General features: G+C 51.3%; 1 protein-coding gene across 1 annotated transcript in view; it reads left to right on the top strand.

Annotated features, from left to right (window-relative positions):
• Nucleotides 1–12,609, top strand: part of LOC124670152 (achilleol B synthase-like) — a 46,334-nt gene that overhangs the window by 16,242 nt on the left and 17,483 nt on the right. Inside the window, exon 5 of the mRNA XM_047206658.1 lies at nucleotides 6,790–6,874. Coding sequence (XP_047062614.1) covers nucleotides 6,790–6,874 — 85 coding nt within the window. The remainder of the gene's footprint in view (nucleotides 1–6,789; nucleotides 6,875–12,609) is intronic.

The raw sequence follows: 12,609 nt of genomic DNA on the forward strand, positions 1-12,609 counted from the left end.
AGAAGCCGGGCACACCCGGAGGGGGTAGCATTGGATATAGAACCATCTCAAATCACTTTTGTGCATGCCATGTGGACACACACAAATTTTGGGGCCATTCCCTAGGTCCGATGCTCGATTTACGACGAAACCCTAGTTCCGTTGACCGCGCCGTCTACCCCTTGATCGCATCCCATCGGGGTTCCCCCGGTGGGCGTATGCCTACGTTTGAGCTTGGTTAGGTCATAGGTACATGTGGAAACAAGTACCATCCCCTATGATCCCAAGGTTCTCTCCGGTTCACCTCCGAGGGAGTTCCCCCTATACATGCGAGATACGCCTAAGTGTAGGAACCCCATGTCCGAGAAGCCGGGCACACCGGAGGGGGTAGCATTGGATATAGAACCATCTCAAATCACTTGTGTGCATGCCATGTGGACACACACAACTTTTGGGGCCATTCCCTAGGTCCGATGCTCGATTTCCGACGAAACCCTAGTTACGTTGACCGCGCCGTCTACCCCTTTGATCGCATCCCATCGGGGTTCCCCGGTGGGCGTATGCCTACGTTTGAGCTTGGTTAGGTCATAGGTACATGTGGAAACAAGTACCATCCCCTATGATCCCAAGGTTCTCTCCGGTTCACCTCCGAGGGAGTTCCCCCTATACATGCGAGATCCGCCTAAGTGTAGGAACCCCATGTCCGAGAAGCCGGGCACACCGGAGGGGGTAGCATTGGATATAGAACCATCTCAAATCACTTGTGTGCATGCCATGTGGACACACACAACTTTTGGGGCCATTCCCTAGGTCCGATGCTCGATTTACGACGAAACCCTAGTTACGTTGACCGCGCCGTCTACCCTTTGATCGCATCCCATCGGGGTTCCCCGGTGGGCGTATGCCTACGTTTGAGCTTGGTTAGGTCATAGGTACATGTGGAAACAAGTACCATCCCCTATGATCCCAAGGTTCTCTCCGGTTCACCTCCGAGGAGTTCCCCTATACATGCGGAATCCGCCTAAGTGTAGGAACCCCATGTCCGAGAAGCCGGGCACACCGGAGGGGGTAGCATTGGATATAGAACCATCTCAAATCACTTGTGTGCATGCCATGTGGACACACACAACTTTTGGGGCCATTCCCTAGGTCCGATGCTCGATTTACGACGAAACCCTAGTTACGTTGACCGCGCCGTCTACCCCTTTGACTGCATCCCATCGGGGTTCCCCCGGTGGGCGTATGCCTACGTTTGAGCTTGGTTAGGTCATAGGTACATGTGGAAACAAGTACCATCCCCTATGATCCCAAGGTTCTCTCCGGTTCACCTCCGAGGGAGTTCCCCCCTATACATGCAGAATCTGCCTAAGTGTAGGAACCCCATGTCCGAGAAGCCGGGCACACCGGAGGGGTAGCATTGGATATAGAACCATCTCAAATCACTTGTGTGCATGCCATGTGGACACACACAACTTTTGGGGCCATTCCCTAGGTCCGATGCTCGATTTACGACGAAACCCTAGTTCGGTGACCGCGCCGTCTACCCCTTTGACTGCATCCCATCGGGGTTCCCCGGTGGGCGTATGCCTACGTTTGAGCTTGGTTAGGTCATAGGTACATGTGGAAACAAGTACCATCCCCTATGATCCCAAGGTTCTCTCCGGTTCACCTCCGAGGAGTTCCCCCTATACATGCGGAATCTGCCTAAGTGTAGGAACCCCATGTCTGAGAAGCCGGACACACCCGGGGGGGGGGGGTAGCATTGGATATAGAACCATCTCAAATCACTTTTGTGCATGCCATGTGGACACACACAAATTTTGGGGCCATTCCCTAGATCCGATGCTCGATTTCTGACGAAACCCTAGTTACGTTGACCGCGCAGTCTACCCCTTTGATCGCATCCCATCGGGGTCCCCCGGTGGGCGTGTGCCTCCATTTGAGCTTGGTTAGGTCATAGGTACATGTGGAAACAAGGATCATCCCATATGATCCCAAGGTTCTCTCCGGTTCACCTCCGAGGGAGTTCCCCCTATACATGCGGAATCCGCCTAAGTGTAGGAACCCCCTGTCCGAGAAGCCGGACACACCGGGGGTAGCATTGGATATAAAACCATCACAAATCACTTATGTGCATGCCATGTGGACACACACAAGTTTTGGGGCCATTCCCTAGATCCGACGCTCGATTTCCGAAGAAACCCTAGTTCTCGCGACCGCGCCGTCTACCCCTTTGATCGCATCCCATCGGGGTCCCCGGTGGGCATATGCCTCCATTTGAGCTTGGTTAGGTCATAGGTACATGTGGAAACAAGGATCATCCCATATGATCCCAAGGTTCTCTCCGGTTCACCTCCGAGGGAGTTCCCCCTATACATGCGAGAATCCGCCTAAGTGTAGGAACCCCCGTCCGAGAAGCCGGACACACCCGGGGGGGTAGCATTGGATATAAAACCATCACAAATCACTTATGTGCATGCCATGTGGACACACACAAGTTTTGGGGCCATTCCCTAGATCCGACGCTCGATTTCTGAAGAAACCCTAGTTCTGCTGACCGCGCCGTCTACCCCTTTGATCGCATCCCATCGGGGTCCCCGGTGGGCATATGCCTCCATTTGAGCTTGGTTAGGTCATAGGTACATGTGGAAACAAAAATCATCCCATATGATATCAAGTTTCTCTCCGGTTCACGTACGAGGGAGTCCCCCTATACATGCGGAATACGCCCAAGTGTAGGAACCCCCGTCCGAGAAGCCGGACACACCCGGGGGTAGCATTGGATGTAGAACCATCACAAATCACTTATGTGCATGCCATGTGGACACACACAAGTTTTGGGGCCATTCCCTAGATCCGATGCTCGATTTCTGAAGAAACCCTAGTTCTGTTGACCGCGCCGTCTACCCCTTTGACTGCATCCCATCGGGGGTCCCCCGGTGGGCGTGTGCCTCCATTTGAGCTTGGTTAGGTCATAGGTACATGTGAAAACAAGGATCATCCCATATGATATCAAGTTTCTCTCCGGTTCACGTACGAGGGAGTCCCCCCTATACATGCAGAATCTGCCCAAGTGTAGGAACCCCCTGTCCGAGAAGCCGGACACACCCAGGGGTAGCATTGGATGTAGAACCATCACAAATCACTTATGTGCATGCCATGTGGACACACACAAGTTTTGGGGCCATTCCCTAGATCCGATGCTCGATTTCCGACGAAACCCTAGTTACGTTGACCGCGCAGTCTACCCCTTTGATCGCATCCCATCGGGGTCCCCGGTGGGCGTGTGCCTCCATTTGAGCTTGGTTAGGTCATAGGTACATGTGGAAACCCTTTCCCGCTCTTTTTTCCCGCCCACCCTTTCCCGCTCCTTCTCTCCCGCCTTTTTTCCTGCCCACCCTTTCACGCTGCTTCTCTCCCGCCCTTTTTTTCCGCCCACCCTTTCCCGCTCCTTCTCTCCCGCCTTTTTTTTCCCTCCATGATTTCCCGCCAAGTTTTCCCGCCCACCCTTTCCCGCCCATTCCCTCCCGCCAAGTTCTCCCGCCGTTTCAGCCCCTTGCCGGCCTATATATAGCCATGTCTTCTCCACTAACAGCACCAGCAACATTTCTCCCTTCATCGCTTCTCTCATCCAATAGAACCACAAAATCCTCTAAGCTGCCGCTGAGATGGCTCCTCGTCGCCGTAGCAACACGGGCTTCATCGGCGTTCGCCCGCGGCCTGCGGGACATTTCGCGGCTGAAATCACCGCCGGTGGTACGCGTGTGTGGCTCGGCACCTTCTACACGAAGGAGGCTCGCTGCCCGCGCATACGACGTTGCGGCTTGGAGGTTTGGCCGGCCGCGCCACGAAATGAATTTCCCGGAGGTCGGGTCTCCGACGGAAGCTCGGAGTCTCTCCTGCGAGCCGCTACTTCGCTCACGGGGTGAGCGCGGCGGTACAGGGGCTGGCCGGCGGCGGATTGATACCACCGAGGCGGACGAGCGGTTCATGGCACGGTGGCGCAGAGACCATCCCGGAGACGTCGAGGCACGCGCGCATTCGGAAGGAGAAGCGGACGTACGGGAGAGAGAGGAGGGCGGGAAGCGGCGAAGGAAGGCCGAGGTTGAAGCGAGTACGCCAAAGGAGAGGCGTCGACATGGGGGGAGAATGATGAACGGTGGTCGTGGAACCTCACAACCACCGCTTCAGAGGACACCCCCAGCGAGGATGAAGATTTCGACTTCTCTGATTAATATGTGTGTGTGTCGAGTCCGTGTGTCTAGCGGGTCATGTGTCGACCCAGTGTTAAGTGCTTTGTTCGTGTGTGGGTGTAGTTCTTTAAATGCTTTGGTTTGTGTGTGGGTCTAGTTCTTTAAGTGTTTTGGTTCCCGTGTGTGGGTGTAGTTTCTTTAAGTGTTTTGGTTCCCGTGTGTGGGTGCGGTTCTTTAACTGTTTCGGTTCGTGTGTGGGTCTAGTTACGTAAGCGCTTTGGTATGTGTGTGAGTCTATTTATTTAAGTGTTTTGTATCGTGTCCGGGTCTTAAGTTCTTAAGTATATCACTTTTGTGTCCTTATACCGCCCTTATACATATATAGGTTTCCCGCAAAGGGGTTCGCCAAACTAGCGAGTAAGAAAGAAATAAACAAATAAAAATGATTGGGATTATCAATTATATGTAGTAAAAAATGTTAAATAAAAAATGTTAAATAAAAAATGTTAAATAAAAAATGTTAAATAAAAATGATGGGTCGTGCCGACGGCCGAGGTTGTGCCGTAGGCCACCGTCGCGACACGATGAAGAGGGGACCCGGTTGTCGGTGCTTGGGCCGACGGCCGAGGTTGCGCCGTGGGCCACCGTCGGCACAGGCATAGACGGCGCCGTGGCAGCGTAACGGCTCGGCCCACCTACCGGCGCCTGTGCCGACGGGTGAACCTGTGCCGACGGTGACCTTCGGGCGCTCTATCTTTGTGGCGACGGCCATGGTTGCGCCGACGGTGACCGTCGGTGTAGCATGCAGTGTGCCGACGGCCGGCCTATGCCGACGGTCAACTCCGTCGCCGGTCGACGAGGGCTTCTGTGCCGACGGCCCCGACATTTGGCCGTCGGCACATCTCTTGGCCGTCGGCACATGCCGGCTCTCCCGTAGTGCTCCCCCCCTCCCGGGCCGCTCGCGCGATCGGCTCCGGAGGAACCCCCAACCCTAAAATAAAAAGCCCCAAATCCTCACTACCTGGTTGTGCCTTCGCCGGCGCCAGCGGTGGCGGCCGCGCCCGGCCGTCGAAGGCGGCGGGTGGGGTCGGCGCGCCCGACAGGCTTCTCGCCCGTGCGGGGGGACGTCTCCAGGGCGGCATGGGTGGCATGCGTGCATGGAGTTGGAGTAGCTCTCCGGCTACGGCGGGGAGGCGCGGAGGAGTGGAGGACCTCGGCGGTGGACGCATCGGTGGCGGGCGGGCGGTGGAGCTTCGGCGCTGGACGGGAGTGGTGACGCGGGTCAAGGAGCTTGGTGGCGGCGGTGGCGTGGAGTACGGCCAGGGGAGGTCCTGGCGTAGCGGAGGCCAGCCGGCGGCCAAGGAGGAGGACGCGCGCCCTCGTTCCCTCGATGGCGTCGACGAGGAAGAGGGAGCGGAGGCGCAGGGCCCAGATCTGGGTCCTTCTTGGGCCCAATCTGGGTTTCGGGCCGGGTCGCTGTGGGCCTGACGGCCTTGCACGGTGCGACGACGACCTGATCCTGCTGGAGCCTGGAAGGTTGGTGGTGTCCTATTGTTGTTCACCCTCTGGGCTAGAGGTGAAGCTGGGAGCATTTCTCCTTGGTCGTGCCGGCAGCTGGTGGAGCACCATGTTGTGGCTGCGATGGCAAAGTGATGTGGCCGCGGCGGTGTGGACAACAAGATCAGCGGCCCCAATCCGGCGGGTAGCGTGGGCGTTGTGCGGCATTACAGATGAAAGTCTAGCCCGCTTTGCCGGTGCCGGCGGCGTCGACGCCCGTGGGCGTCGTTTCCCTCCTTGGAGGCGTCGTTGAGGTGTGCCCGCACTTCCCTGCTCCCGCATTGGTTTGGTGGTGTCTCCGGGCGAAAGCCTAGGTTTGGAGTGGAACCGGCGCAGTGGCGGCATTGATGTCGTTCCTCTATTGGGAGCTTTGCGGTTGGAGACACGGCATGCTGTTTCTCTTTGCGTTCCTCTGGTGTCCGTCATTGTCCAAGGTTGATCTTCCGGGGTACTATGTACGACGTCGTCGGAGAGTCCAAGACGACGCCTTTCTTGAGGCCGACCAAGTCCCGCCATCTTCTCATTTGATGGTGCGTTGACAAGGAGAGTTCTATTGCAGGTATTGATCTTCGGAGGTATCCGGTGTAGAGCGAGACGTGGCTTTGATGATCATCTTTGGATATGTTCTTTGTGTTGTAGTTGTAACTTCGGTGGCTGTCTTCGGACTAGCCGGTGTGGAGTTCGTTCTGCACTCGTTGTTCACAGCGAGTTGTAGTCGTCTTGTACTAAAACTTCCGCCTTCTATAAAAACATGGTACGCCTTTGGTGTACTCTTCGGAAAAAAAAGTCTTATCACAACTATTTTATTACAATGATCTCTATCCGAGCAATAATAGTGAATGCATAGCACTGGTTAGCAAAAAATTACTTATCGTTTTTTGAATCAGTCTCGGTAGTATTTCTTATACACATTACCAAGCACGTACTGTACTATCAGCTGATCTCCACTTTTTGTGCGGGTTTTTTTTTTTTAAGAACACGCATGAGACTTTCGTTTTTTTTTTGTGCGGGTGATTACTAATTAATGAACCTACCCTTGTATATATGCCATCACGTACAGATACTTGGCGTTTATGAATGGTCAGGAAATAATCCAATTATTCCCGAGCTGTGGCTTCTTCCCGATTTTCTTCCGATCCACCCAGGTACCTATTAGAAACTTATTTGAAAATGTATTATAGAGTGGGTGTGTCTATGTGTTGACTGAGATTTTCTTAAGTCTCAGTCAACTTAGAAAAGTGTAATTGCAGTTTAAAAAAAGTGTAACTCGATTCAGTTGCACATTTCTGGCAGCAAATTGCAATTACATTTTTTTAACAGAAAAGTGCAACTCAAACATTTTTTTGCAATTGACTTAGACTTAAGAAAATCTCAGTTAACTGAGACATAGCAAAAGCATTATAGAATCAGTTTACATAGCGAAATGTCATTTCATGCACCACGCAAATTATGTCCTTACAATCCTATTGCTTCTCCGTCCAGATTTGTTAGGCCCTTTCGAATGATGTATTACAGGAAAGGAGTAATTTTCTGTTAAACAGACGGCAAATCGTTCACCGTAGGCAAGCACACGGTAAATCGATACGGCAAATGCCGTTAAATCGGCCAAATTGCATACGGCAAATACTAAGGCACACGGTAAACATTTTGCCGTGTGTTTTTCACCGCCTACGACAAATTACCACGCGCTGAAGGCGTCAAGCAACCCAGTGGGTCTCACATTGTCATTTTGTCGTGTGTTACTTTTGGCCTACGTCAAATCTCTCAGTTTCTACTAACAAAAAAAGAACGATGGCGTCCCCAGTGATGGCGCCGATGGTGCCCAGCAGCATGGCGCCCACGAAGTCCTGAGCGAGGCCGGGGGCCGCGGCGCCGAGATAGCCGGCAATGAGCGCGGCGGTGCTGTGGTTGGCTTCGAGCGCGGCGTGGGATCGGAAGCGATGGGGACGAGCCCTGGGCCCGCGTAGATGGAGTCGTCGAAGCTGCCCTCGCTGCCATGGTCCAGCAGCACGCGCGTGTTGAAGTCGCCCGGGCGAACCGGGCCTTGAGCAGTTGAGCTCCGACAGGAACGGCACCGGAATCGACGGGTCCGACCGCGCAGACGGAGACGCACTCCGTGCCGTACCAGGCGATGCGAGGGCGGGGCGCGGGCGGCGCAAGGTGGTCGGGGCGGAGGTGGGGCGGGGTGGTGCACGGGCGGCCGCAGGTGGAGCCGTGGAGGGGCAGGGCAAGGCCGGCGGCGTAGGGGCGGGGATGTGTGCGTCGCGTGGAGAATGAGCCTGCGTAGTTTGAGGCTTCACTGATACACACGGCAAATCACAGATATTTGACATAGGTCGACGGCAGGTTCACGGTAAATCGGCTGTGCCGTCAGTTGTAGACGGCTGGGACACGTGGATTTCTATTTGCCGTGAGTTTTTACGATCACACACATAGATATTAATTACGGATCGATAATGTAGTGCGAAAAGCAGATACTGCAGTTACATGCATACATAACTCGGGTCTATTTTTATTTAACCTTAATACATCGCTCTCAAAGGCGCCAACCGGATCCTGAGCCGCACTGACTGAACACCCAAAGCCACGAAACAATAATAGGATCATAGCTAATGTGAGATCCCTGCATAACTGACCATCCGCTCCTATACATGATGTTTAACGCATACATGTAACGGCGAACGTGCTCGTCCTCCTACCTAATGCGCTGAACTACCACCTCATGCGGGGCCGGCTCCCTCTGAAACGACCGTCGCCCACGTGACCTCCACCAGAGAAGATCCGGATCGACGACGGGTCCCGGATTCCGTACCAAGGTGCGCGCCCCGGAAGATAACACCTCCGAGTGCACCCCGGCGGAGCCCAGTCCCGGACCTCCCCCATCAGAAACATCTACGAAAACTAAATCATATATGTACTAACATAATTAAACAAACATAATATTATGCTAAATAAAATAACTATATATACATACCATTAATATTTAGTAAGTAAATATTTCTAACTAATACTACTATAACTAAATATTACTAACAATTTTTTAACTAATATTTCTATCTAAATATTTATACTACTAATATTTAGTATTTATGAATATATATTAACAAATATTTATACTAATAATATTTTTATCTAATAAATATTTGTAACATATAATTTCACTACTTTTTTAGTAACAAATATTTCTAACTAATAACATTTTATCTAACAAATATTACTTTTTTTTAATATACAAATATTTCTAACATATAAATTTCACTAATTTTTTTATCTAAACTAATATTACTACTACACACTTAACAAATATTACAATTAATTACTACTACACGACAAATATTTCTATCTAAACTAATATTACTATTACACTAAACAAATATTACTATTAATTACTATTACACTACAAATATTTCTATCTAAACAAATATTACTAATAAATAGTGCTACAATTAAAAAATAAAGGTTCTCTGAAATTGGTCGTTTCTCTACCGCGGCGGAGAGGAGGCACGACGGTTACGTGGCAGAGAAGGAGGCGGCCGGAGGAGGTATTACCAAGGTGGAGGCCGGAGGCGTGGACGTCGTGGAGGCGCGCGGAGGAGTGGACGGCGTGGAGCCGCTCGGCGACCGGAGGCGTGGACGCGGCGTCGGTGGCAATGGGGATCGGAGAAGGAGGCGGCCGGATGGGGAGCGCGCGCGGCAGCAATAGGGAGAAGGAGATGCAGCAACGGCTAGCGGCGGCATGGCGGGCGACAACGCAGCAGACGACGCGGTGGGCGGCGGGCGCGTGGCGTTTGGGCAGCCTGGCGGCATCGGTTGCTTCGTCTCCGCGGGATTGATCTCCGCGGAGACGAAGTGTTGCCATTTATAGTTGGAGGACCTTTGCTCCCGGTCTGTGGCATGAACCGGGACCAAAGACCCCCCTTTGGTCCCGGTGCATGGCACCAACCGGGACCAAAGGCCAATTTTCGCTGGGCTGTTCACTGCCCGCGCAAAATAATCCTTTGGTCCCGGTTCGTGGCACAAACCTGGACCTAAGGAAAATTTGTATGTGCCTTTTCAAATAATTTTCGTTTCCCGCCTTATTTCAAATAAAAAATGAATTATGATATATCAAAATGTTCAGAAAAAAATCTCTATGTAATAAAAGTATAATTTATTCATTATGAACATTTAAATATTTACATTCCTTAAGAATATGAATTTGAATAACTTATGAATATAAATTTGAATATGAAGTCACTTTTTCAAATATTTTTGTTTCCTGCCTTATTTCAAATCAAAAAAATAACATATGGTGGCTAAGTTTCCCGCCAAGACGCCGCGCAGGAAAGTTTCCCGCCATGACGTCGCGCGGGAAAGTTTCCAGCCACGACGCCTCTATAAATAGCTCCTACATCCCCGTCTCACACTTCACTCACCGAACTATAGTCCATTTCACAATACCCCCAAAGCCGCACCCGCCACCTGTGGAGGTGGACCCGCAGCTCGCCGAGATAGAGGAGTGGGAGGAGCTGCAGCAGCTGCTACGGCAGGAGGCGGCGGCCAGGAGGGCAGCAGCGGATGAGTGGACCCGCAGCTCGTGGAGATAGAGGAGTGGGGGGAGGCGGCGCTAGCGGCTACCATAGAAGCATTTGACAGGCAGAGTCTCCAGGAGCTGCATAAGCGGCGGCGTGTGGCGGATCTGGATAATGAGGATATGCATAAGCGTCGTCGTGAGGAGGAGCTGCAGCAGCAGCTACGGCAGTAGGTGGCAGCCAGGAGGGCAGCAGCGGGTGCGCGGAAGAACTAGTCGAAGTCGTTATTTAGTTAACGTATCTAGTTAAATTCTAATAAATTCGTAGTCGTTACTTTGGTTTAAATTTAGTTAACGTATCTAGTTAAATTCCAGTAAAGTCGTTGTTGGTTTTTTTAGTTTAAATTTAGTTTATATACCCCTTTTATCCCGGGTGGGGGCTCAAACCGGGTCAAAAGATGGGGGGCTTAATCTGGAGGAGAAAGAAGAGGAATCCAGAGTTGGTGGCTTCATCGTAGCTGATGCGATGATGATGAGGAGGAAGAAGAGGAACCCAGAGCTGGTGGTGAGCATATGGAGGAAGAAGAGGAAGCCAGAGCTGGCCATCTAACCTTTAGTCCCGGCTGGTGGGTGCAACCGGGACTAAGGTGGTTTTAGAAGCTATGTACCAAATTGTCGGTGGGATAAGGACGTGCGGGCAACGATTCATCCCGGCTGGTGGGTACAACCGAGACTAAATGTGGTTTTTGTGTCATCTAACAAAACTGTCGGTGGGATAAGGACGTGTGGGTAACCTTTAGTCTCGGCTGGTGGGTGCAACCGGGGCTAAAGCTGTCGGCAAGATAAGGACGCGTGGGTGGACGCACTGCTCGATGAGATAAAGCATGTAGCACACGACGCCCTGTCGAAGGAACAAGACAAAGTAGAGCGACACCGTGCCTACAAAAGGAGCATCGATACGCCATAGCAAGCAGCTCAACAAGATAGCCTAGCGGGTAGGGAGAGTTTCATCCCCATGGATGGAGGAAAGGGTTGGGAAATCTCTCGTGGCGGAACTTCTCGAAGATGTCGTTGGTGCACACGCCCTATGACATCTTCGGAAGTTCCGCCTCGGAATTTTTTTTCCTGCAAGCCCGTGAATGACTCCATCTCCTCTAACAGTGTTGGGGAAAGGGTTGGGAAATCTCCGTGGCGGAACTTCTCGAAGACGTCGTTGGTGCACACGCCCTACGATATCTTCGGAAGTTCCGCCTCGGAATTTTTTTCCGCAAGCCCGTGAAAGACTCCATCTCCTCTAACAGTGTTGGGGAAAGGGTTGGGAAATCTCCTGTGGCGGAGCTTCTCGAAGATGTCGTTGGTGCACACCCCCTACAGCATCTTCGGAAGCTCCGCCTCGGAAAATTTTCCTACAAGCCTGTGAATGACTCCATATCCTCTAACAGTGTTGGGGAATCTCCCTATATATATGGTACAAAAAGCCAACCATCTCTACTTTTAATATCTTATGTACAATTACATGATTACACAAAAATAAATGGAAAATTGATTGCCATGTTGAGATACTCATTTGTGCCATGAACATTCTTCAATTAACTTGATCATGAAGCATCTTCATCATTGAACCTTCTTCGGCCGTAACCATGGAGCATCTTCATCATTTAACTTGATGCTTGGGTCAATGTTCACTGTGAAAGGTGGAATTTCATCAAAATTATTATAATCTTCTGACATGTCTGTCTTGTCCTCCACTCCCACGATGTTTCTTTTTCCAGAAAGAACTATGTGGCGCTTTGGCTCATCGTATGCTGTATTCGTTTCCTTATGTTTCATTTTTCTTGGTTTGGTAGACATGTCCTTCACATAAAAAACCTAGGCCACATCCTTGGCTAGGACGAATGGTTCGTCTCTATACCCAAGATTGTTGAGATCCACTATTGTCATTCCATAAAAGTTGTCTACCTGAATCCTGCCTCCTTTTATCTTGACCCATTTGCACCTAAACAAAGGGACCTTAAATGAAGGTCCATAGTCAAGTTCCCGTATCTCCTCTATGTAACCATAATATGTGTCATTATGGTTACCCGTGCTCTTTATTTCAGAACAAACGTTCCAACCGTGGTATTATAGGAGCATACCACATAACCTTGGCAAGAACCCTCTTCCTGGGGCACTCGGCGTCAACATCACTTGGGTCATCTCGTCTGATCTTATACCGCAATGCAGTGCACACCGAGCATGCATCCAAATTCTCGTACTCACCGCGGTAGAGGATGCAGTCATTAATGCATGCATGTATCTTTTGCACATCTAATCCTAGAGGGAAGACAACCTTCTTACCTTCATACGTACTGGTAGGCAATTCGTTACCCC

The sequence above is a fragment of the Lolium rigidum genome, chromosome 1 (assembly GCF_022539505.1).
Source record: "Lolium rigidum isolate FL_2022 chromosome 1, APGP_CSIRO_Lrig_0.1, whole genome shotgun sequence".
In the NCBI taxonomy this organism is placed as follows: domain Eukaryota; kingdom Viridiplantae; phylum Streptophyta; class Magnoliopsida; order Poales; family Poaceae; genus Lolium; species Lolium rigidum.